Source organism: Leptonotus elevatus, chromosome 12, assembly GCF_054856555.1.
Source record: "Leptonotus elevatus isolate MCC_2025b chromosome 12, RoL_Lele_1.0, whole genome shotgun sequence".
In the NCBI taxonomy this organism is placed as follows: Eukaryota; Metazoa; Chordata; class Actinopteri; order Syngnathiformes; family Syngnathidae; genus Leptonotus; species Leptonotus elevatus.
Genome location: NC_141250.1, coordinates 3,385,107 through 3,412,300, shown reverse-complemented (window position 1 = coordinate 3,412,300; position 27,194 = coordinate 3,385,107). Strand labels below are relative to the sequence as shown.

At 38.7% G+C, this 27,194-nt stretch overlaps 2 protein-coding genes across 8 annotated transcripts in view; one reads left to right on the top strand and one right to left on the bottom strand.

Annotated features, from left to right (window-relative positions):
• The window catches only part of LOC147164268 (inactive dipeptidyl peptidase 10-like), a 91,525-nt gene extending 75,339 nt beyond the window's left edge, over window positions 1–16,186 (top strand). For 5 of the 6 annotated variants that reach the window (XM_086091114.1, XM_086091116.1, XM_086091115.1 and 2 more), the window contains 9 exons: window positions 259–357; window positions 1,209–1,278; window positions 1,414–1,608; window positions 4,484–4,538; window positions 5,229–5,328; window positions 8,537–8,595; window positions 8,951–9,023; window positions 12,968–13,041; window positions 15,329–16,186. In XM_086091114.1, the coding sequence (XP_085947240.1) occupies window positions 259–357; window positions 1,209–1,278; window positions 1,414–1,608; window positions 4,484–4,538; window positions 5,229–5,328; window positions 8,537–8,595; window positions 8,951–9,023; window positions 12,968–13,041; window positions 15,329–15,466 (863 nt within the window). In that variant the 3' untranslated portion in view covers window positions 15,467–16,186. The remainder of the gene's footprint in view (window positions 1–258; window positions 358–1,208; window positions 1,279–1,413; window positions 1,609–4,483; window positions 4,539–5,228; window positions 5,329–8,536; window positions 8,596–8,950; window positions 9,024–12,967; window positions 13,042–15,328) is intronic. The other variant, XM_086091117.1, reaches the window with a different exon arrangement.
• Window positions 16,187–18,303: 2,117 nt separating this feature from the next.
• Window positions 18,304–27,194, bottom strand: part of dpp10 (dipeptidyl-peptidase 10 (non-functional)) — a 166,659-nt gene continuing 157,768 nt past the window's right edge. For both annotated transcript variants that reach the window (XM_086090713.1, XM_086090714.1), the window contains exons 20-26: window positions 26,153–26,347; window positions 24,199–24,253; window positions 23,902–24,001; window positions 23,569–23,627; window positions 22,611–22,683; window positions 22,260–22,333; window positions 18,304–20,399 (exon numbers count right to left, since the gene is read on the bottom strand). In XM_086090713.1, the coding sequence (XP_085946839.1) occupies window positions 20,262–20,399; window positions 22,260–22,333; window positions 22,611–22,683; window positions 23,569–23,627; window positions 23,902–24,001; window positions 24,199–24,253; window positions 26,153–26,347 (694 nt within the window). In that variant the 3' untranslated portion in view covers window positions 18,304–20,261. The remainder of the gene's footprint in view (window positions 20,400–22,259; window positions 22,334–22,610; window positions 22,684–23,568; window positions 23,628–23,901; window positions 24,002–24,198; window positions 24,254–26,152; window positions 26,348–27,194) is intronic.

Here is a 27,194-nt window from a genome sequence, read left to right as displayed (position 1 = left end):
GACCTATCAGGTGATGAAAGTTCAATGGTCGTGTAGAACAGATGGCTGCTGAAAAGGGGCTATTTGCACTGTAATCCTAAATCATTGTGCTGTAATAAATTATCAAATCCATGCATCACGGTTTAATCTGTGCAACGAGGAATGTATTGTTGTACAGTATTATTTTAAAATATATTAGTTGAGCAGCTTTTAATCTACTTTATGTTTTGAGTTTGTCTTTTGCTGTATCAAATTGTTTGTCTGCATTGTCATCAACAGACTACATGACTCTGGAGAGGAACACAGCACTACAACATGCTCTGATTAACCGAAAATTACCAAAACGGGAAAGTAGAACTATACAAATCAACAATGTTGGTATGATAATACAATAATATGCCCATGTGTTTAAAGTTAGCATCCTGTGTAATTGTCTTTATTAGCACCATGATATGATCAACTTTTGTAAAATAGGTCACATGATCTGCATTAGCTTCCCCTAGAGATAAACTTTGCATTGCATTATGTAAACATCTTTCATAAGGAGATGTGTCACTTTTGCATTTGACTTTCAAGCTTAAAACACTAAAAAAGAAAAGAAAAGCGATCACACAGGGCAACATGTTTTGACATTGACATGAAGCAGTCTTCTCAACTCAATTCAACTCAATTTACAGTATAGAGCACTTTAAAAACAAGAGCTGCATACAAAGTATTGTACATAAAAGTAAAAATCTGACATTTAAAAAACAATTGAAATACTGTGGAATACTATGGAAGTTGGATGGCTTAATCTGGTTAACCACATTCTCTTGATGGAAACAGCTTCAAAAGAACTTAACACGAGCGAACTTGCATTCCCTTACTCTTACTTCACTTTAAACACCATACTATCAATGATAAAAAAATAAGTTAAAATTAAAATGTGTAAATAACAGATAACTCATAACTACTTGTATAATTCATAAATAGCGTTATCATGTAACATGATAGGGTCAGACTTAAACTGTCCGGGATCACGGTTTGATGTTGTTTAGCTTGCAATGTCACAACAACCTGCAGTTTGTCTAGGTTGATTCAATAGCCGACTAATTTATCAATTATTATTAATAATTAACGTGAATAAACAGGATAGAAAGGCAAGGGATGTTACCTAAAAACATAAACACAATAATCACAATTACCTAAGTAAAATTATATGACTTTGCTGTTTTGTTTTTGTTTTGCAGTTCTTTGTATGGAGTTAATAGTCCCTCATGATTTTGATGAAACATATGAGCATCCGCTTCTCCTTATTCTGTAAGACTTTAATAATACATTTGTTTACACATATATTGTTTTTCTTTTATTAAAGTCTCCACAAAATCAAAAAGTGAGAAAAATAATTATTACAAAGAAATGTTTCAATTGATATGTAATTGTGTATTTTTGAAGTGGCAGTACCCCTGGAGGTCAGGATGTGAGTGACCACTTCAGCATCAATTGGGATTCCGTGCTTGTCAGTTCAGAGAACGTCATCGTGGCTCGTCTGGATGGCCGAGGCAGCAGCTTCCAGGGCCAGAGGGTCCTGCATGAGGTCCATCAGCGACTGGGCACTGTTGATGTTGCAGACCAGATCGCAATTGTAGAGTAGGTTTGTTTTTTTATACAGTAAAAAAGTCAATAGGGTCAAGTGCAGATTGATAATACAGCTATTTATGATTCTTATTTTTGTAGCCTTCCCATCATCAGGCCTCTGATAACCACCGTACATTAAGAGAGATTTAATAATCTACTGTATAGACTGATAGCACGTCCGCCTCCCAATCTCGAGGACGTGAGATCGAGTCCGGGCTTCGGCCTTCCTAGGTGGAGTTTGCATGTTCTCCTCGTGCTTGCGTGGGTTTTCTCCGGGTACTCCAGTTTCCTCCCAGATTCTAAAGACATGCATGGCAGGTAAAGTGGACACTCTAAATTGTCCATAGGTGTGATTGTGAGTGTGCATGGTTGTTCGTGTCTGTGTGCCCTACAATTGGCTGGCAACCAATTCAGGGTGTACCCCGCCTACTGCCCGAAATTATCTGGGATAGGCTCCTGCGCCCCCCCGCGGCCCTTGTGAGGACAAGCGGTTAAGAAAATGGATGGATGTATAGACTGAATGTTCTGCTTCTTTTCTCATAAGCCGACCAAGCTGAATAAGTCAAATAAAAGCAGGTAGTACACATGGACGTATAGTATATACGAACCTTGACTCACAATTGTCCTCTCGCGGCTGAAGCCAGAGAGCAACCATCTTGCGTTGCCACAGTTACTGATAACTTATTTGGTTTTCGCTGAAAACACTGTCAGTGCGCGTTTTATGCCAGGATCACTGTATAGAGTAATGAGAGCCTTTGCTTTGATTTCATTGTTTATAGTCACCAACCACCGGGCCGCGGACCGATACCGGGACGTGGGCCAATTTGGACCAGGCCGCGGCGGGCCGCACAGTTTAAAGAATAAAAAACGTACTATAATTCTGGTTAATTGATTAGCCGAGGTTTAAAAATATTTTATTTTGAAAATCGACCGGATTCTCTCTCTTTATGGCGGACTCTTGACGCATGTCAAGATGCTAATTATCTCTGTCGCGTAGCGCTGATGCTAATCGTCAAGTTAGTAAAATTAGTAAAAAACAGACATATTTGGAATGTTTATTTGCAACGGAGAAAACGGTTCACATTTATTGTTATATCTACAAAATGCCACAGTTTTTGTGTTGCTTGTATCATTCATAAGCATTACCATAGTGACCTCACCATATTAAAGCGTTATTGTTACCGTTGTGGTGCTAGTACAGGTACATAAAAATACATAGCAGATTTGCGTTTGCTGTTGTAGCTTTTATTAATCAGCCAATCATCTCTCCATATATATATATATATAATAAAATTGGTATTTATAACCAGGGTTGGGAGGGTTACTTTTAAAATGTATTCAGTTACAGTTACAAGTTACCTGCTAAAAAATGTAGTTAGTGATGTAATCCAAGTACCATATTATTAACGTAATGTAACTATTACTTTGGATTACTTTTGGATTACTCTAATACCAAGTATGCTCATGAAGTCAAAATAAAACAAAAATATCACCACAATTTATATTTCTATACAGTGCGCTCCTCCTATTTGCAGGTGATAGAGACCCGGGCAGCCTACCAATAGCAAAAATCCTTGTATAATTGCCAACCATTGAAATGCTTGTACAGTATAGATATATTGATTGATTGATTGAAGGCCACAGACAGACAGACAGACAGACAGACAGAAAGACAGACAGACAGATAGATAGATATCAAATGAATAGGGAGAAAAGGGACACATTATGCTTTTAAAAGCACATTTCCATGGTCATTTCACCCACGCACACATGCACTAATAATGCTATGAGGATGACCACGCGTGTCATTAACTGCAAAATAAACTTTTATTCCCAGTCAAGAGTTAAGCCATATTGTGTATGTTGAATTGGTGGGAGGGATATTTGTTCAGAAGATGTAACTCATATTTTTAACTATGTAATATGTAACTCGAACTTTTCCTTTGTTAAAGATAAATCGGTCCTTCAGTAAGACAAGTTTGTTCCAATCCATAAATACCGGTGGCCACTTGCTTCCTCCTTTCGTCCGTGAACCCTTTTAAACAGGCCGCGTGCCCGACACAACGTCAACAAGTCTCTCTCTCTTGCTTGCTCGCTCACTCGCTCTCTCTCTTTCTCACCCGCTCTCGCTCTCTTTCTTGCTCTCTCTCTTTCTTGCCCGCTCTCATTGTAGGATCTTGCTCTCTCTCTTTCTTGCCCGCTCTCATTGTAGGATTTGTAATCCCTTAAAATAATCCCCATTTTTAATAAATGTACCTGTAATCTGATTACATGTTTTTTTCCTGTAACTGTAAAGGAATCCAGTTAAATTGTTTTGGGTAATCTGATCACGTAACAGTATTCCGTTACTCCCTAAACCTGTTTATAACCTTTTCTAATTTAGAATTAAAACATTGTGATAAAGTTGAGAAAATCTTTTTAATTGAAAGATAAAGATTTCAAAGCAAAAAAAAAAAAAAACATTCTAGAATTTACATAAACTATAGTAAAGTATAAAAACATAATCACTGTAAATCTATTTATTATACAGCAAAGACAAACAAAGATGTATACACTCTGTAGTCAAGAATCTAAAAAAATGGGCACTGAGAAAGAAATTACAGAATGAAGTACTCATAAATTTACTTGCATTCCTGAATAGTACTGCTTATATTAAATGCAATATATATTATATAAGTCAACCACATTGCTTTGAAATACTGTTTGAAGGTGGTGATTGCTAAACGGAATGCCAAAAGTTAAACAAAATAAACAGACAACACTATTTTATTCATTTAATGATTTAGTTCTTATTATTACTTACTATTACTTATTACTAAATTACTTTAAAATAACCTTTTTACATTTGAAAAATTATACTTAGCTAAGTTTCCTGCTATTTCCGCAGACACCTCATCCAGCTTCCATATGTCGATGGGAATAAAATTGCAGTTTATGGAAAGGTAATCCACAAATAGGTGTACAGTGGGCCGCCGCATATTTGCAGTTTGGCATTCGCAAATTCAGCCATTTGCACTTTTTTGGGGGGGAACCTATACTCTGAGTAGCCATCGAAAAAGATTCCACTTTTACACACTTGCTCATCTAATTGCAAATGGAAAAACATCCGTGTTACATTTGTGATTGAAAGTGAGCGGGACAGTACTGTCATATTGAAATGTTTGCTTTGGCTCACGCCATCAAACCCAGTGGACTCCATCACAACTGATCAGCGGAATATCACAGTACTCTCAGTTTGTGTGTTGTCACTGCATGGATCCAGCAATTTGGGGTCAGTAAACATCGACTGCTATGTAGTCCAGACTTTGCTACTACCACAGGTCGTCCCCATAGCATCGGCACGTCGATGTAACACTTGTACTTTGCTGTGCATTCAAATGTCCATTGATGTATACCCCGCTGTACTGGTACAATAATACAATATTGTTATATTTATGATTGAAACTATTGATGTAGGCAAAAATAATCACTCTTAGGGGAACGTCAATTTATCATGGAAATCCACTATTCGCGGTCAGGCTCGTTCCCAATCCCCTGCAAATAGTGGTGGTCCACTGCAGCACAGCTTATTTGTTTCGTTGTTTCTCATTCATGTGCTCCATATAAAATACACTTTTTTTTCTTCTTTTTAGGCATATGGGGGCTTTCTTGCATCAATCCTATTACTCTCCTATAGCTCAACTTTCAGCTGCGGCATAGCAGTGGCTCCTATAGCTAACTGGAGATTTCATGGTAAGAGGCTTATACAGGGAATAAAATTCACATATTTATTTTATGTATTGTTTCACTTTTAAACATTTATTCTAACCTAGAATTAGAACAGAATAAAGTGTAGGGTTGGACAGATTATCAACTGGGCCGTTTATCGGTGCCAATATTTGGCATTTTGAAAATATTGGCATCTGCCTTTTTACAAATCTGAAGGCCGATAAAGCTGGCACCTCACTGTGAATGCTTTCGAACGTGGCAAATTTTGGGTTTTCATCAGGATTTGTAAAAAGTTCATAGACAGTTTTTACTTGTCGAAAATAAATTTTGAACATGTTCAGACAATTTGTGACTTTCTGCGAAGATCTTTTGAAACCTTTTACGAACCCTGACAAAAACCTATTATCTACATTTGCATGCATTTGTTGCTCAGTGAGATACAGGGAACTTTTCATTCATGTATTATATACATTTCCACCATTTTTAAACATTTAATTAAAAAAACAAAAAATATGTTGAAATCTTGTATTACTTTATTTACAGTAAAAAACGTTACGTAGCTATTGCTTGCTTAGTTTTTAATTAAACTTAACACATTCTGATGACCCTGACATCTCCCTGCAATTTTTGTTACAATATTTAAACAATTCTGTCTTTTCTTTCATATGTTTAAAGCAACACTAAGGAACATTCAGTTTATGTTGATTATGGTGGCGCAATATGGACAAAAGTGGTATTGTTATGTCAGAAGGAAGACCACATTTCCTACGAGGACCACTGACTTTAAAACATTTTTTTTTTATAGCTCACCCCAGTTAGTGAAAGCTTGGCCAATGTTGATTCTTGACTGACCTTTCATCCGGGGTAACTTTTGACTTATGCCATAAAGCAGTCAGCACATTTGTAGTTTTTTTGTGTGGCAGTGTTCCTACCATCCTTCTCAAAGTTACTTAGTGCCAGTAAAAATGATACAGACCCCCTCAGGCCATGGCAAAGGTCCATTCAACTACAAACCCAATTTTAAAAAAGTTGGGACACTATACAAATTGTGAATAAAAACTGAATGCAATTATGTGGAAGTGCCAAATTTTTATATTTTATTCAGAATATAACATAGAGAACAGGTCAAAAGTTTAAACTGAGAAAATGTATAATTTTAAGGGAAAACTATGTTTATTTTAAATTCCATGGTGTCAACAAATCTAAAAAAAAGTTGTGATAAGGTCATTTTCACCAATGTGAGGCATCCCCTCTTCTTCTTACAACAGTCTGCAAACGTCTGGGGATCGAGGAGACAAGTTTCTCAAGTTTAGAAATAGGAATGCTGTCCCATTCTTGTCTAACACGCGTCTCTGTAATTGTTCAACTGTCTTTGGCTTTCTTTGTTGCACCTTCCCCTTTATGATGCGCCAAATGTGCTCTATAAGTGAAAGAAGTGGACTGCAGGCTGGCACCATGAAATTTACAATGAACATATTTTTACTTAAAAATTATAAATGTTCTTAGTTTAAACTTTTGACCTGACATCTATGTTCTATTCTGAACAAAATATAGAAATTTGGCACAGGGAGTAGGTTGTTCTTGTCGGCAGCAGTTTATTTACAAACTCAAAATCACCTCCAGCGGAGGGAAAAAACGCTGAACACAAATTGCTCAAAACTGGAGGAAAAAAACAGGGCGCTCAAAAAAAAGGGGCAAGGCAAGGCAAGGCAAGGCAAGGCAAGGCAAGGACTGTGGATCAAGAGCTGCGAGAACGCTTCCATGCATGGCGTGTGACACTTCAGCACTGGGAGGTGTCTGATGCAGTCTATTTATTAGGTGGGAGTGGTGGTTAGTTCTTTCAAAATAAAACCAGAAGTGGATGGACCAAAATAAGAGCAACACAGGCCCGCTTACTGCGGTGTGACATTACACCCCCCCCCCCCCCCCCTCTCAATGAGCGAGGGGTCCACTATGAATCGGGAGGGACCCATTGCCGTTCTTCGGGGCCGTAACCCTCCCAATCCACCAAATATTGTTTTCCCCGACCCCGGTTACGAACATCCAGCAACTTCCTGACCTTGTAAACAGGGCCGCCTTCCACCATTTCTGGGGGAGGCGGTGCTGGCTCCACTGGGAACATTGGGGCTGTCCCGGACAGGCTTCACCTGACTGACGTGGAACGTGGGGTGTACGTGGAGGGATCGAGGCAGACGAAGGCGTACGGCCGCAGGACCTATGGACTTGGAGATCTGGTAGGGCCCCACGAATCTCGGGGCCAGTTTCGGGCAGGGTACCTTGAGATGTAGGTTCTTTGCGGACAGCCAGACTCGCTGACCCGGCCAGTAGTGGGGCGCACGTCTCCTTTTACGGTCCGCGAACCTCTTCACTCTGTCACCCTGGTGCTGGAGAGCCAGTCGGGCCGCCGACCAAATTCGGCGACATCGGCAGATCATGGCGTGGGCAGAGGGTACGGTTGACTCCTCTTCCAAGTAGGCGAAGTAGGGAGGGTCGTAACCGTGGACACACTTGAAGGGTGAAAAACCTGTTGCGGATGTGGGCAGAGAATTATGAGCGAGCTCGACCCATACCAGGTGTTTGCTCCAGGTTGCCGAGTTTTGGGACACCAGGCATCAGAGTCCGGTCTCTTGTTGAGGCATTCAGCTTGTCCATTTGCCTCTGGATGGTAACCGGAGGTCAGGTTGGCCTTGGCTCCTAGTGCCCTACAGAACTCCCTCCAGAATCGTGAAACAAACTGAGGTCCACGGTCTGATACGATGTGGCGAGGAAAACCATGGAACCGGAATATATGGTCTATCATGATCTCAGCTGTTTTCTTGGCTGATGGTAGTTTGTCTAGGGGGATGAATTGTGTCATTTTCAAGAATCACAGAATTTGCACCCATGAAATGAGTTTTTCTTAAATCAACAACTTTTGCTCAATAATGAATGGCAATACTATCATTCTTTTTATTCAAGTCCATTATTTTCAATGTCAGCATTTTAAATTGGGGTATGACTAAACATTTAATAAGGTTATTTTAATAATAATAATAAAAAATCTGACCATGCCTTCAGGGTTCACAAACTTTTGAGTAGCACTGTAGATAAATTATTAAAATAAAATAATAAAACATTACTGGCAAATTGTTGTTTTGTTAAGTGTCCGTAAATCAAGAATAATCCATGAAGGGAAAACAATAGCATAAGCAATGATACTCCAAATTACAGTTTACTTCTCATCTTTTTACAGGGTCCGCTCTCACAGAGAAATATTTTGGATTTCCGCCTAAAGACGATCTCAAATACCAGGTTGTGCTATAGTGTAGTTTTTTTTCAAAATGAATTGCTATTATTCTGTGCATTGTTATTGTTTAATTCCCTAAAGAGAACACCAACTATATTCATACCCTGTCTAATTTTATCTTGTGATTGGGTGTTTCCTATCTGGAATTTGTTGTACACGACTGTAATGTAACATTATGGTTACATTTACATTTAGGTCAACTGTCGTACTCAGCATAAAATGGCTGCAATCCACGAAAGGGAAATCATATACTTTTGTAAAATTTCAAAGCTAACATTCTACACTTTAATCATACTTCCAGTGTATATCTCCCTGTATATCATTGTCTTGTATGATAGAAATATGTATTGTCTCTGGCAGGTTTCAAGTCTACTCAGTAACATCACAGGACAGGGTCCATTGGAATTTCTTATTATCCATGGCACAGCAGATGGTGAGTAAAGCTGCAGGAGCAGCTGTGACTCAGAAGGGCTTGTGCATAAATTGCATTGCATTCTGAGTTGCTGAACCCAAAACTGCTTTTGTGAGTTAAGCCAGCGGCTTCTTCATTCGGTTCATCAGTGTTGTGAGATGGAAAGCATAGGCGGGCACTTCTGTCTCTTGTCTCTTCCCGTCATTGACGGATGCCCACATTTTTGGCGAATGCGTCATCAAGGTTTTCATTCATCGAACTGGGTCAGTACAGATGGTCCTTTTCAGCCCGTGTATTCTTGTGAGGCTTTGCGTCATAAAATACTTTCTGTATAAGCAACTGCCTTTGCTGGGAAGACACGAGAAACGGATGGATACAGATATAAATGTCTATTGGCTTACACATCAAAAATCTAACTGAAACTCAGCTTGGGATTGTCAGCAGGTAGGTGGGGCAAGCTTAATATATAATTTTCAGAGTTTGTGCAAATGTTAAAACATAAATTTATGGGTGTCAGGCGATTATTATTTTTAATCGTAATTAAACGCATGACTTCAGTAGTTAAAGGTGCATTGTGCTGTTTAAAAAGGTAATATTAATATTAAAGCTTTTTCTACATCATGCATGCTCCACCAATGATGAGCACGAAGAGCCCAGACTGTTTTACTCTGTCTGCACCTATGAGCATTTATCTTCTCTTTATAGTAGAGTGTGCGGACCCTGCACACTTCACAGTTTCTTTGGGGAGGGGCGGAGTTTTCTTACCTCATTTGAAGTCATGTCTTCGTTTGTCAACTGTGGCTGTCGCTTTAAGATCGTGCACGTACTCGCACGCGCACTATGAACGAGCCTGACAGATGCTGCAGTTACACTTTGGGCCAGAGGTGGCAAACTCTGCAAAGATCCTTTAACTCACGATTAATCACATGTTTGTATCTGTTCTAAATGTACAATAAAATGTGCAATAAAATATTATTTTTCTAAGTTTTATACTCTTGTTAACATAAAAGTGGAAAGTGTGTTGAGGTCATTTTCTGCCACTAGATGGCATGATTGCATTTATAAGAAGTTGGTGACAGCCATATCAGTGCATTTTTCTTTTAATATTAAGATCCAGGGTTTTACCGTCCGTCCTTCCATCCATCCATCCATCCATCCATCCATCCATCCATCCATCCATCCATCCTCTATCGCTTATCTGGGGTCAGGTCGCGAGGGCAGCAGCTTTAGGAGAGAAGCCCAGACTTCCCTCTCCCCAGCCACTTCAACCAGCTGCTCCAGCGGGATCCCAAGGACATGCCCGAAACACCTCTACACGCACGCACGCACGCACACACGCACATACACATACTCACCCACATACAAAATTAAAAAATTAAAAAAGAGAGCAATGATGATGACATGTCAAATCGGTGAAATTACCGAATGAACAATACTGAGCTCTTAGAAAAGAAAGAGGAAAAAAAAAAGAAGTACCATACGTCACACACTGAACATAAAACAAGGGCTTCGAAACCATTCCTGAGACAGACATAAAAAAAATGAATGGCTAATCTTTGCCAAGGACTACCTGGACACACCACAACTTTTTGGGGAAAATGTTCTGTGGACTGATGAAACAAAAATAGAGCTTTTCCGCAATGCCCGCCAACAGTTTTATTACAAACAGCGCAATGAAGCTTCCAAGGAAAAGAACACCCTCCTTACAGTTAAGCATGATGGAGGATCCATAATTCTGTGGGGATGCTTTGCTACATCTGGTACTAGAGGCCTTGATCGTATCACAGGAATCATGAAACCAGAGAATTATCAAGACATTCAAGGGAGATATGTCCTACCAAGTGTTAGACAACTTGGTAGGAGTCGAGGGTCATGGGTCCTCCAGCAGGACAAAGACCCAAGGCACACATCCAAAAGCACGCAGGAATGGTTGAAAAGCAAAACAATACTGTTTTAAAATGGCCAGCAATGACTCTTGATCTCAATCCGATTGAAAATCTTTGATATGAGCTGAAATGTGCCATTGGGAAAACAAAAGCTTGGAGATAGCTACAAGAAGTGTTTAGAAGCTGTCATCACTGCCAAAGGGTGTGCAACCAAATATCAAAGAGGGTGCCATTATTGATGCACATGCTGTATTTTCTATTTCTTCTTTGGAATTATATTATGCAGGTTGAAAAACAATTTCCTTTGTGTAATTACTTTGGACATCCAATTAAAAGGTTCTCATGATATAAATTTCAATTTATTTCCGAAGATATTGTAGACATCATGCAAAAAATGAAGGGGTGCCAATAACAGTGAGCAGGAATGTACCAATACCTGGTATCGGTAGTCACCCATCATAGTCAGGATGATACCACCTCTGCCTCAATTTGAGCCAGGAAAAACCCTGAGAGCTAATCTTTTATATTAAGTAACTTGTGAATTTCTGCACATTTTTAAAATTGCAAAATACAATTTGACCCCACAATATATGCATTATTATTACATTTATTACTGTTAAATTTTGACGTGGACGTGTCTGCTACGTTGCGACTGGAATTCTCCCAGTACAGGCTTTCCAACTGCGGTCATTAATCGTGTGTTAAAAAATGTGTGGCGTTAACTCACTCACATTAACTCCAAATTAACACACTCATTTTGACACTCCTGCATTAAATATTTAAAGGGTACATATAATGTAAAAGTGACTTCAATTTTTTTTCCACACTCTTAGTGCACATTGATGTTGGTAAAGTCGCTGAGATCGCAGGAAGGGACGCTAGGATGGGTCAGATTAAGTGGGGGACCGGTCCCGTCCTCAGTGTCCAAAACCTTAATTTAAACTCTGGAATTTTAATCAACATGAGGCTACGTTTCTTTGGTGTCACAATTTGACCAAGTTTCTTTCAATCACAAAATTCCTTTAGTGGCTTGAGTCAACAAAGAAATTAAAGTACAAAAGGGACAAAAGAGGCAGGAGTTCAAGATGCTCACAAATGATTTATTCCACTAAGTAAATGAAAAAACCCACACAAATAACAGTGAGAGTCTCCATGGAGAGACCGAGTTGAGCAAAGCAAAAGCTTACATGCAGAAATATGAGACAACGGACTCAATGGACTCACTCTCCCTTTGGTTAAATAATCTTTCAACTAGAGTTTATCTGTTTATATTGGACTCCACAGTTATTACAACTATAATTTAAAAACATTTAAATTCAAACATTAATATAAAAGATAAATGACCAATCAAAGTGTAAAGACAAAAGATTGTAGGCCTATCGTATTGGATTACAAGAACGCAACACTGACGCGATTCATCAGCCCAACTGTGGCATTTTGCATTGTTTGCTAGCATTAAAGGATCTTTGTGCAGTTTGACACTTTTTTTTACTCGTGACTGCCACTTCTGGCCCAAAGCGTAACTGCAACATCTGTGTCAGGCTCGTTCATGGTGCGCATGCGAGTATGTGCACTATCTTAAAGTAACAGCCACAGTTCAGTTGACAAACCAAATCTTCGTACTCATCTGGGCATTGGAGCATGCATGATGTAGAAAAAGCTTTAACATTACCTTTTTAAATGGCTCAGTACACCTTTAAGATGAGCACATTTTCCTAACCCAACTCATTTCAGAACTACAGCATGCAGTTCTGTTTGTTTTATGTTCAGTTGGACAGTAAACTTCACCTACGGGTTCTGAAGAAATGCTCATCATATTTTAAACTGCTGCTTGAGTTCACTGCCACCATACAGTGCCTGTATCTTAAAATGTTTGCTTGCAAGTCAATGCAAAAACAATTAACCAAATGATGAATTGAATAACCTGCTAGTATGTTGTTGTTTTTCTTTTTGTGCTGTGTGTTAACCCCCCCCCCCCCCCAAAAAAAAATTATCAAACAAAAACCTAAGACTGTAATACATTGTAAATGCTGTTGACTGAAAACATGCTCCAGTAGTAATGTTTGTTTGTTTTTTCAGCGAATGTTCATTTCCAGCACTCTGCTGAGTTGATCAAACTGCTGTCTGCATCTAATTTTAACTACACTCTCCAGGTGACTATATTTAACAATGGAAGACTGCATTTGTTGATGTTGTGTTTCTACTAATATTTAATAGGACGCCTTATAGGAATGTGGGACATATGGGCTGTCAAGTCCAACATCTGAAAGTGTAGTACGAAGGAGGGAAGGGAAAATTGTAAACATTTTTAAAATTGTGTTTCTATTTTTGAGCTCTTTTGACATAGGGTTCTGACAATTGCTACGCAAATTAGCTTCTAGTGTCTACAAAACGGCATGGAAAATACCCCTGCTACACAAATGCATTTTGTTTTAAGGCCAATGCAAACTGTGTTTGCAAACTTCCCTCCCCCACCACGCCCTCCACCCCAACCCTCTGTGCATGAGCTCGCTTGAGAAAAAAAAAGAAGTTATTTCAATGCAATTAACTTCAACAAGGCCGCACACTAGCTCACAACTCACAAGCAGCAGATCTTGTGCACGCTGTAAAAAATTAAATAAAAATTAAAAGATAAATAATAAGAAGACCCCATTACTGGTGTGCTCTGCCTCAAATTTGTCCTCAATGAAAACCTGACATTTTCATGCAAAAAAAAAAAGACACCCGGACAGGATGTAAAAAAGTGGACATAAAAAGTTATAAATTACTTGTGAAGGTGAAAACTGAAGTTCCTCAAATGCGACTGAAAAATCTCATTTGTACTGATTCAAGTCAAATTTATCTTGTGGTAAACTGTATCATTTTCTCAATATTATAACGTATCCTCAACAAGCAACAATGAAATAAGATAAATACATAAATGAAGCAAAATTGTGAGAAGGCAAGTTTGCTGGAGGTCAAAATTTATTTTGAGGACCAAAACAAAAAACAATTAATCACTATCCTATACATTTTGGTTGTTTATTTTCGCCTCGAACACTTTCAGGTCAGAACTGGGAAAAGCCAACTAGGATAATTATTTTTTTTAGCATAAATGACACTCACCGCTTTTGCTCCAAAAGTACCGTCACCTTCTTTCAGACCTGCTTGCTGGATTGTGGAAGTGCAAAACTAATTTCTATCAGCATGAGTTGGCAGTGGGCTATTCGGTCCCTGTACGACCGATGTCAGAGTTTGGTCCGCATTGTGTAAGTCGCATTCGTTTCCTGTGAGGGTTGGACTCCGCCAAGGTTGCCCTTTGTCACAGATTCTGTTCATAACTTTTATGGACAGAATTTCTAGGCGTAGCCGCCTTTGAGGCGTTGAGGGGGTCCGGTTTGGTGGCCTCAACATTGCATCTCTGCTTTTTGCAGATGATGTGGTGCTGTTGGCTTCTTCAAGTCGTGATCTCTAGCTCTCACTGGAGCGGTTCGCGGCTGAGTGTGAAGCGGTTGGGATGAAGATCAGCACGTCCAAATCTGAGACCATGGTCCTCAATCGGAAAAGGGAGTGCCCTCTCTGGGTCGGGGATGAGATCCTGCCCCAAGTGGAGGAGTTCAAGTATCTTGTTGTCTTGTTGACGAGTGAGGGTAGGTTAGAGCGGGAGATCGACAGGCGGATCGGTGCAGCGTCTGCAGTGATGCGGACGCTGTATCGGTCCGTTGTGGTGAAGAAGGAGCTGAGCCGAAAGGCAAAGCTCTCGATTTACCGGTCGATCTACGTTCCTGCCCTCACCTATGGTCACGAGCTGTGGGTCGTGACCGAAAGAACAAGATCCCGGATACAAGCGGCCGAAATGAGTTTCCTCCACAGCGTAGCCGGGCTCTCCCTTAGAGATAGGGTGAGAAGCTCGGTCATCCGGGAGGGACTTAGTGTCTAACCGCTACTCCTCCGCGTTGAGAGGAACCAGTTGAGGTGGCTCGGGCATCTGGTTTGGATGCCTCCTGGACGCCTCCCTGGGGAGGTGTTCCGGGCATGTCCCACCGGCGGGAGGCCCCGGGGACGACCCAGGACACGCTGGAGAGACTACGTCTCTCGGCTGGCCTGGGAACGCCTTGGGATCCCGTCGGAGGAGCTGGCTGAAGTGGCTGGGGAGAGGGAAGTCTGGGCTTCCCTGCTAAAGCTGCTGCCCCCGTAGTCACGCTTTCAAACTTCTTTGCAGGGTTAATGGACTAGATGTATGTGAAAAGTTCCTGAAAATAACCTGAATCTCTCTTTTAAAAAAAAATAAGACATAAAGTCTCACAACATAGAGTGCTACCTTGAAGTTCAACCAGCCAAACTCGAATGCGTTAATCGACTTTTTCCATATTTTGCATTCACAGAGAGCCAGTCAGGTAATGTTTGGGTATTTTTCAAATTGTGATTATGTAAAACTGTTCTCAACTTGTCGTTACCCAGATTTTTCCAGATGAAGGACACAACATTGTGTCAGTCAAGAGCCAACACTATATGCTTCACTCGGTGGTCACCTTCTTCAAAAACTGCTTTGAGGAGGGAAGGCTTGTCGATCAGAAGGAATCTAAAGATGATATGTAAGACGGAGAACTACCTGCAGGCAAACTGTTGTACACATCCAAGAATGTAGCACCTGCTAGCATGAGCCAACACCTTTGCACTCACTGGGCTGGTTATCTTCAAAAGCAACCTAAGAGGATTTATGAAAATATACAGCACTATATTTGCTTGACGCATGACAATTCCATATGGCGATGATTGTTATTGATATTTTATTGCATTAACCTGGTTGTTTGTCATCGTGTTATATCTGCACAAATCTGTAACATATGAAGTGGTATTAAGGTTATATATATATTAAAATAGTGTATTTTCTACTCGGGAACCAATCATACAAAACATAACAATGCTAACGATGACATACTGTATGCTGTATTTACAGACAAATAATAATAATAAATTGTATTTGTAAAGCTTTATATTTGACATCAGACCTCAAAGTGCTACAGTGAGTAAACATAAAACACATAATAATAATATAATAAGACTAAGCATAAACACCGTAGACATGAATTTAATACATCAAACATAAACCAAAAACTCAAAGAAAATATGTACATGCCTTTTTTCGTCAACAAAAAGGTAATCGCAAACACAAAATACAAACCAAAAAAACAAAAAGTAAGCGCCATCACTAATATGAAAGAACCCCCCACTCCCCCAATTTTTTTTTTCGCCAACACAACACAACATACACACACACAAGAAGGTAAGCGCGCAAACACAAAACCCCGAAACACATTAACAAATGATGAAACACGTTTATGTGAGGGGAGGGCAGGTGAGATCCGAGGAATGTGATTGGACGGAAGTACCTCCCAACTAACAGCACAGTTAAGCAGAGTTTCCATGTGCTTAAAATATATAGAAATAATAGATATTACAGTTTTATATTGGCGTTAGCGTTTAATTTAGTGAGATAGTTGGAGAAAACAAACGTCGTCTGGCACAAATGAACTAGAAACCCTCAGATCGTATGGCATTTATTGGGTGACTAAAAGCGCGAATGTTCAGTGTAGGCATACGGCACTCCGACCAATGCTCATTTCGCAAGTGGGTTCGAGCCTCGTTTTTGGCAAAATCTTTTCTGGCACTTAATATGATGTATTTTAATTTAATGTAATACTTGTACAAACAATTAATTTGTAAAACTAAGAATTTCTTTAAAATTTGTGGGCAAGGTAAATAAAAAGAGAACATTTAGTTACCAAAAGCGAGGCTCGAGTCCACTCGCAAAATTAACATTGCTCTGGAATCTGTATTGTTTAATTATATACTGGACTTCCGCTGTCCAGCCACCCAATAAAAGCTATACCATCTTAAGATTTCTAATACATCAGCTATGTTCTTTTTCTCCAAATATGTCACTAAATTAAACGGCTAACGCTACTATAAAATTGTAATATCTATTATTTCTAAATATTTTAAGCACATGTAAACTGTGCTGTTAGTAGGCGGTACTTTCATCCAATCACATTCCTTGGATCTCCACTGCCCTCCCCCCACGTAAACACCACTTCCGTTAGCGAAATGTTGTTTCATCATTTGTTAATGTGTTTCTGGGTTTTGTGTTTGCGTGCTTACCTTTTTGTGCCCGTGTTTGCGATTACTTTTTGTTTCATATTTTGTGTTTGTGTTTTTTTATTTGTTTGCTATTACATTTTGTTGTTTTGTTTGGTATTTTGTGTTTGTTTTTTTATTTGTGTTTGTGAATACCTTTACGTTGTTTTGTTAAATTTTTTGTGCTTGTGTTTTTTTAAATTTATGTTTGCGATTACTTTTTGTTATTTGTTTCATATTTTGTGTTTGTGTTTCTTTTTTTGCGATTACATTTTGTTGTTTTGTTTGGTACTTTGTGTTAGTTTTTTTTATTTGTGCTTGTGATTATCTTTTCGTTGTTTTGTTACATTTTTTGTGTTAGTGTTTTTTTATTTGTGTTTGCGATTACGTTTTGTGTTTGCGATTACCTTTTTGTTTTTGTGATTTATAATAAATTTGCAGTCGTGTTTACTTTTTAGTTTTTGCGTTTTGCACTTCAGGGCCACCGTACTCCCGCTTCCTTTCCATGTATCCTTCCGCCAATCACACTCATTTACAATTTTCGTCCCCCCAAATCAGAAATAAAATAGATACCCACAAATACATATATCAATGTGAAAATAAATCCTCTTACACTAACAGACGAATGGACGCTGAAATTAATTCTGTTCTTGCAGAATTACTCATCGTTTCCTTGTTGAATGTTGAACAGCGAGAGGCGCTTTGTGCATTTTTATCTGGCAAAGATGTTCTATTTTTACAGGAAAAGTTGGGCCCCAATGATTCTAGTTAAGTAAAAATAAAATCTTTAATGTAGTTAGAAGCAGATAGTTTACACCCTTGCTGCCGTCAACAGGTGGTACGTTTATGAAATTCACACATTCAGCAGCTCGTGCCTGATCCTGAACTCACATAAAAAACAATTAAAAAGTGATCACGTTCTTGTAATGTGGCATTTTGATTGGCTGCAAGCATCTGTGTGATTGAATCACAATGTAAAAGCTTGCATACAGTGTGTTGCCGTTCCCTTGCGATTCAACATGGAATCACAGCCGAACCAGACGCAAACGTTCGGCAACTAATGAAAACTAGTTGCACAACCACACACGCTTGAAACACAACTAAATAGTTCATGTTCAATCCTGTTATTCTGTGTTTGGAAGGCTTTAGTAAATGTCCAGATGAAGAGAAAATAAAATTGTAGCTTCTAAAATGACAGAATCATTAATTTTGTTATTTGTATAGTTAAAAGTAAATGTATTTGTATAGTTAAAAGTAAATGTCATTGGTTATGTGTGTACAATACTGACTCGAAACACTTAGTTTTTTAATTTTTTATTATTTATTTATCTATTTATACCCATGGCTAGAGAACAATCACAATAACCCCAACATCACAAACCGGTCCTTTCCCCTTTTAAAATGATGAGAGAAAAAAACACCAAGCATTACAAAATCCATCCCAGAAGTAAATTATTGTAGATTAAACATAATAGAAACATAACCATACGATACAGCCACGTCAAATCAATGAATTCCCTTTAGACTCAACTTTATGCGAGACATCTCAAAAATATATTTATGTACACACTTTGCTGTATTGTACTGTACAAAATGTGGCAAAACTTGACACATTCTCTGTAGACATGCAAACACCTTATTGATATTGTAAAAATGTCTATTTCATAACTTCTATTGTAATACATTTTCAAATATTAGGTCTTTGGAGAATATCCTGAAAAAAGAATATGCACCACTTTTGAGATGCCACTGCCTGCATTAGTTTTAAATAACACCATATTGTGAAATTATCCATCCTCATGTAGAATTCTTAATTGAGACGATACAGCAGACAGTTTTGTCTTTCAGATCCTAAACTGTGTCTATTTCTCAAACACCTGAGTTGACATTGACATATGTGACCCTTCTAATGCAAAACTACCACTGCCGCAAAATATATTACAGTATGTTGAACCTCATAAGGCATTGTGCATGTCTACACAAAACCCTTGTTACAATAAATGTGACATAGAGAAAATGTTTTTATGTTAGGGGGCAGTGGTGGAGGGTTATAGTAGGAATTGCACTTATTCAGGATCTGAGTGGCCGGGGGAGCATTTCATTGTGCATCAACACATAGCCTCTTCTCATGAGAAATGAATAAAATATCTGATGAGAAATACATAGTGAAGAAGTACAGTTTTCTTAGCTTTTTTTTTATGAAATAAAACACTTTGTGAAGCTATTCAAAACAGTGCTTAACGTTTGGCAGATATTCTAGTCACTTTTAGGGTTTCCATCCACCCAATTTTATTCGAATTTTCAAGAAATGCGAAAATAAAACTGAATGGAAACGCTAGAAATTCGAAAAAAGGCCCAAAATTCCCAAACAATGTTTTTACGCTTATATCGAAAAAAGGAAAATGCTAATTTTGGCTATGGAATCAGGTTTTGCAAATAAACGCTGACAATACCGGATACACGTTGCATGTTTTGACCGGATATGATGTCACACGTATGTGTGTAGTCACAAAGCAATGTCGGGCGTATGTTTGGGGGGACGACGAAAAAGAAATATTTTGGGAATTAATTAAAGTAGCGAATATTAATGCAATTTTAGATGGAAAACAGCAAAGAAACGCTACGGTTTATCAAGAATTACAAAAGCAAACTCATATGACGTCATTGCACGGCGCAGTCGCTTTCTGGTCTTCTTCTTCTTCTTTTAAATTACTGGTGGATCACATCTCAGTATGGTGTATACCGCTGCTGAGTCCCCTCTTAATATTCGCAGAAGAAGAACAGATGGAAACGGGCATAAGTCGCATATCCGTTTTGCACATTTTCACAAAATTCGCATAAAAATGTTGAAACATTTGGATGGAAACCTGAAAATAGTTGCAATCCAATAAATCCAAGAAGAAGCAAAATGTGAAGTGTTGTCCTACCTGTGTTAGCACAAAAGAGACCTGGGTGGAGGGAATGAAACAGAACCATGCATCTGGAATAATGGTGAATGACCTCAAGCATGACAAGAGATCCCGCAAAAGACGAGTGTTCAGTGTGCTTTGACAATAATTGCAGTTGAACTGAAATGATATTCGAGGCCATTTTCTACCTCAAGTCCCCGCAGTAAAAAGTGTCACTGTCATCATAGGTGTCCGTAAGTTGTCTTCTTCATAACACGTGCACTCACACACACTTAAGCATGAGCAGCTCTAAACTATTGTGTCCGTACCCATCTAAAATGTGGTCCAAATGCAAAAAGGCCTTCTGCTTACTCCTCGTCCTCGTCTTCGTCATCAATCAGTGGGAGTAACTCTTCCTTCAAGCACTCCCTGTAGAAGCTAGTAAGAGTGGCATACAGGTGCTGGTTGCTTTGATGAGACAGGAAATGGCCTTCGTCTGGGTAGAGCTGGTGGGGAGAAGGCACATGAGTCTGACAATATGAATCATGTTGAGTGTTCTGATGAAGGCACCCATTAACCGTCGGGTAGGCTACATCCTTCTGTTAACACTGCTATGAAAGATGGTGCACAGACACATTTGTCACCTGACCACCACTTGCTCAGCACAATACAGCTTACAGCTCGGTTAAAGCACATAAACCAGAGCCACATGGTAGATAACAAACCCCATTTATAGGGAACCACAGAAAAATGGATCTTGTAATAGTAAACAACACAGAATTGAACCAAAAATGTCAAGAAAACTTGAAAGTTTGAAACAATTTCCCCCATTGTATTGTACAATGACACACATTTGAAAGTAATATTAAATAGGCTGTTGTCCTCATAATCTCCTTTGCTTTCCCCCAGCGCTTTCTGTACATAGTTTCTGTCTTGCTATATGTTAGCTTAACAATTGTTAAAATGTTAGCGCTGGATTAATTCTCATTGGAAATAAACCTCACATAAAAATGTAAAACCCTGTTTTATATGCTTTAAGCCTGTATCTCACTGAGTGGCAAATGTAGCGATATTTTAGTTTTGCTACGCTTCATAAGAAGTTGCTAGCATGTTCGCAAGCATTTTGCTTTGCAAAGTAGCATTTGTAAACAATCGTAAGACGTGTCGCCAAAGTTATTTTTTATTTGCCAGTATGATAGAGACCATATGTGACCATGGTTACTGTTGTTACCAATATATGTCAACCCATTATTGTTTTACAAAAGCCTATTTGATTGGGTTTAAGGACACAAATAGCAAAAGGTGTGGCGAAAAACAAAATCTTGTCTGTGACTACTGATCTTTTGTCTCGAAGTTGATCCAGTGCCGTAATGTGCTGTTTGCATCCTAGCAGTTCAGTTATTATTTTGTTCAACTAAAGAACACGAGTGGTTAAGCAGTTTGTGAAAAACACATTTGAAGACAAGGGCTGACCTGCACCACCCTGTATGTAATAGTTTTTTTTTGTGTTAAATGTTATGAGTTACAAACATCCATTTTGGACAATGGACAGCAGAAAACTGAATGTTGGAGAAGGGCACATCTTTTCATTGGGTTGGGTCCATAGACTTGCCTTCTAGGAGTTGGCAAACGATCCCAAAGGTTCCGAAACAGTGGCAAAGGAGTTGCAAATAGTCTTAACTTAAGCACTTTCTCCACCTAGGTTGCTATCTTACTAAATGTTAGCATAACAACAGTTAGCATGTTAGCAGTAGTCATTTAATTGGACCACTGTAAATCTAAAACAGCTCTACAAGGCAAGCTCATCTCTCAATAAATGCTTCACATATGTAGGTATCAGACAAGCAACCATTAGCAAGCAACCGTTAGCAGGCCTAATAAGCGTTCATGTTGATACATCACCTACATCACGACCGAGCAATACTAGCCCAGACACACAATGTTGTAAGTTTTTTTCTAGTTGGATTTATTTAATTCTTTATGCCCATTTATCATCTGTTCAAAGCATCTTACTATGTAATTTTTAGAACAGTTGTGATGTTTTGATTCGTTTTTATCATGTGGATTTAAAATAATAATAATTGCATTTAATACTTGCACTAACTACAATTGCACTTTTTGTTTGTATATTGTCTACAATAACAACAATAATTGTAAATACTGTAAATTGTCTTACGTTATTATACTATCTTGTATTTGTATGCAGCAGTAGTAGGGCAGCCATGTCCAGTCCAACTGAGGATGTGTGTGCAGTACATCTGCTACATTTGGCACAGTGTATGAATGTATTATTTTGCATCACTGCTTTTTTTTCTTTTTTTTCCACATTTGAAACGGACAAGAAGTATTTTTCCAATGACGGTCACCTGCATTGAGTAGTTTGCTCCAACTTTCACAAGGTTCTTGACAAGCTCAGCAGTATGTTGAAAGTGGATGTTAGCTGCAAATAAAAAAAGTGAAAATGTGTCAGCACACTTCCTACTCAAATCAGGGTTCTAGTAGAATTGAAATACAAAAACAAACTTGGCATTCATTGCTCATCCGAGAATGCATTCCTCTGAAAATTTCTGCATCAATTAAGGCAACACACTTTCCTTTTCTCTTTTTGATTAAAAACATTTGCCTCATTACTTTTCAGTAATGTTTGCTTCTTTGTGCTCATAGTGATGCACAACAGATTCAGTATATTAATTTTCGGACTATTTATTTTCACTTACCATCTGCTGTGCCGTGTACCAACATCAGTGTCTGGTCTCTTAGTGCATGAACATTCTGCAGCACACTGGAGAACTGGAAAGTAATGAGAAAAAGTAAGCCAAAATAAAATCATAAAAAATTACCTACTGCACTTAGGTAGCTATATATAAGAGAGTAATGCTATACAACAAGAAACAAAGACTGTAGTAATTGAAAACCAATAGATACGCCGGCAGACATGTTGGAGAATATGTATGTCAGATGTGATCAAATGAAAAGGTTAATGGAAATGTATTTTCATTCTGAATACAGAATAATGGGCGCACACACAGTAATTAAGACAACACATTGCAATAAAATGTCACCAAATTAAACACAATTGTTTCCAATTTCTTCTACCTCATTGCTGAGAAGAGAGCTTGAGAGCTTTTCAAGACAAATGCACCATGAATACATACATCAACACATTGTGGCGGCCGTGGCTCAAGGTGTAGAGTCGGTCGTTCAGTAACCAGAAGGTCGGCTGTTTGATCCCCGCTTTCCCAAAGTCATGTGTCGTTGTGTCCTTGGACAAGGCACTTCACACACATTGCCTCCAGTGCTACTCACACTGGTGTATGAATGGTGCGGATGTTTGGTGTTGGTCGGAGTGGCCGTAGGCGCACACTGGCAGCCACGCTTCCGTCAGCCTGCCCCAGGGCAGCTGTGGCTACTTAAGTAGCTTACCGCTACCACTGTGTGAATGTGTGAGTGCATGAAAGATACCCATTCCTCTGTGAAGCGTCTTTAAGTGTCTAGAAAAGCGCTATATAAATCTGATGCATTATTATTATTATCAAATTGTTGATTGTCAATCAAAGCTCTCTAATACTGTGACAATTGATGCAAAATAAGTGTAACTGCATGTATTGCATGATAGGATGTCGCCGCAAGCAACTTTCAGAGTATTGACAGTCAAATGAGAAGCGGTGGACACACCTGGTATCTGCTGTCATCTCGTAGAGGCATGCCAAGGTATCGCTCTGAGAAGGCTGACGCTATGCAAATGACAACAATTACACCATTTTTAACAGTGCTGCTACATCGCATTTTCTGAATAATTGTTTTTAGGGAAGTGCATGGAACCGTTTGTGTGTAAAAGAAACCATATTTGAAAAAATGAAAAGTGTTTCTATCCTATGTTACACATAAATGATAATGCTTTATAAAATGTTGCACTTAAATACTGGAATGTTTGTTCCAGTAGGTGATGAAATTGCTTCCCTTCATATGACACATTGCATTTTGTGTTTTGAAAGGTTTTATGCTTACCGTACAACTTCAAATCTGTCATGGGTGACATTGCACATGCACATTTGAAGACACTGTCCGTAGATTTAAGCAGCATTAATGCAATATAGGCTCCATAACCCTGAACAAAAAATAAATAAAACACATCATTGTACAATGCATGTAGCAATAGAAAACCTGTTGCAAGATGTGAACAAAGAACATTTTTCAAATTCATCATAAACATTGTTGAGGTTTGTGGCATTTCCTTTTTTTTCAAAGCGTAATGGAATAAGGCAATTGGAAAAATACTTTTATGCATGAAGAATAGAGGCTCACCTTTCCAAAAATTGCTATCCGAGTCTTATCAATGTATGGAAAGTTCATCATGTAGCTGGAAGAACACAAGATAAATAAGTCAGAGTTTTGAACACATGCAATGCCACTTCAAATCAGCAGGCAAAAACTTTAATTACTATTTTGCGAGGCTCTTATTTACAGTACGTCGATAGATATAATCCGATTGATTGAACATTATAAGTGATGCATGTTCAATAATTTGAAATATATATATTTTTTCTGGTTCCTCTGCAGACTCCCACCAAGACATGAGGAGTCAAATCAAAAAATTAAAACAAGTGAAAAATGGGCCATTCTTGCAAATAGCCCCCTAATTTGTTCACCTGTGGAATGTTACAAACACCAGTTTTCTTTTTATTGTTTTTTTTTTACCATTTTACCATCATCTTTCCCAGTCTCTTGTTGCCTCTGTCCCAGCAAAAACATTGCATTTGCAATAACACCCCCCCCCCCCCACCCCCACAAAAAACAAAAAAACAACAACAACTATAGTATTCATCAGTTAGAAGAGTAAATATCTTGTATTTTTTTATGAATTCAATTGAATATAGGTTTTTGCAAATCATTGTTTGTGTTTACATTTTACAAAACGTCTCATCTTCATTGCAATTGTGGTTTGTATTTTCTGGTAGTCTGCATCATGCTGACGCTCACAGGTTAGTCTTGGCACTGTGATGAACATTTAGTATAGGAAGGTGGCACTTGATCATGGGAGATATTATGTCTGTAGTTTGCTAATCTCAAGTACACCACTCACTACAGAATTTGGAAGGTGTACACACTACTTAAAAACAAAGCATTTTATTATGAAGAAGTAGACACATGTATCACACCACCCACTCACTAAGACTCCACTCACAGTGCTTCAGCACAGTTGCTCTGCTCTCCCCTTCCCATTGCTGGCCTGCAATGACACAATGCTGCACTACAGCACATTTTTATATGCCTTGTGCATTCATGCACTGTAAATTTGCTTATTTTCACATCTCTTAATTTCCATTATACACAGTGTCAGTTATTGTTAATTACTAGCAGTTTGTCTGTTTATTCATGTACTCATGCAGGAGAAATAGCACCATAGTCCACCTTTCTAATCACTTTTGGCACATGACAGTCAACTTTTGTTCGAGGGCAAGAATCTCTGTCTGTGGTTGATATTAAATACTACAAAAGACAAATTAATGATTTTTACCCATTCAGGATATCAAATGGAAGTCACTTTGTCAACTCAGGATGGCACTACAATACAGAGAGTGTCGTCCTACAAATACTTGTGTATTTGGTTGGATGACAAGATGTCTTTTGAGGTCCATGCACTGATTTATTTATTGCTAAAGCACTTTAGGGCAAATTACCCCTTTACATTTTAAATCTGCTTTCTTACCATAATAGTATTTACAGGGCTTGGTCATCAGGAAAAAAATGCCATTAAAAATACCAGTGACAAAAACAGAACTTGATCAAATGCTTTTTTCATCACATCCTCTAATTGTTTCAATTGAACATCAAGCCACGTTAAATCAGGAATCACTCCCGCCACTCAGTAAACCAACCGTAACGGAACAATGTGACTGTTTTTAATCTAATGCCTTTTTTACTTTAAATTTTCCGTTATGTATTGCATGCTTGTTTCTTTTCAACCTACTGTGTGGAGTGTGTCAATCATAGTATAGTTGTTTGTGTGTGACTTTGTTTTGTCTCATGTCTGTTGTGCAAGTATCTGCCACTAATTTTGGCTAGGACTAACCCAATAGATAAATATCGTCGCTGCTGTCCGTTTTTTATATTTATTAATTATTTTTACATTTTAATGTTTTTAGGATGTCTTTGTTCAGCTTCATCCCAAAAACATACAAATGTAAAAAAAAAAATCAAAAAAATTGACAGGTGTTTTTCACAAAGCAGCGACGATATACAAAATTGGAAAACATACTCGACTGCTGCGATTTGGTCCTGAACATCCACACTGCCCAGTCTCTGGTGGACCTCATGCAGGACCCTCTGGCCCTGGAAGCCGCTACCGCGCCCATCGAGACGAGCCACAATCACGTTGTCTGAGCTGACCAGCACTGAGTCCCAGCTGAGAGCAAAGCGGTCACTCACGGCCTGACCACCAGGGAAGCCATCGCTGTGGAAAACAGACAAAATGACATTTTGAAACTAATTCGACTTCATTAAAGAAGAAACCATTAACTCATTCACTCCCAGCCATTCTCACTGAAGCAACACCCTTCGCTCCGGTTGTTTTACTGGATTTTGACAGATTTTGCAAGGTCCACAGAATATTGTGTTCTATTGCTAAGAAAACATAAAAAGTAAGTTTATATCTGTTTCTGTTTTGCAACAAGATTAGGATTATTAACAAGCATTAGAATACAGCTGAGTTTCATCAGTATTCACAAATCTGTTTAAAACAGTGGGGGGAAATAGCTCTTGGCAACATGGCCCTGGTCTCTTATACTCTGCTGCCACCTGCTGGCCGTCTTTGTAAAAAATACCATTGCTTCAAGTATTCTCTTCATTTCTGAGGCTGCATTAAAGCCATATGTATGCTCTAGCATAAATCCCCCATAAAAAACGTATATATATGTCTTTAGGAGCATGGTAATATTTAAACTAGCACATATTTATACATTTTTGGGAGAAAATTAGTTCTGTTCTGCTTACAGGCATACATAACATCATACTGATTAAACAGTCAACCAGCGGAACACTACTGTCACTTTACAATTTAGGAAATGTCCTTAAAATATTTCTTAAAAGGATTACAGCCCTTTTCACGCTGCATTTAGCATGGCGCAGTGCGATATTGTCAAACCCATTCATTGTGTATGTAGTAAGGGGCAGGGACCGAGGAATGGAGCGTTGCTGGCCGGTGTGGCAAGAGGACTTCTGCCGTGATGGCGAGGTGCCTTGAACTGGAAAACGTTATTAGAGAGGAGCTGGCGGACTGATGTAGTGTTATTTTGACAAAC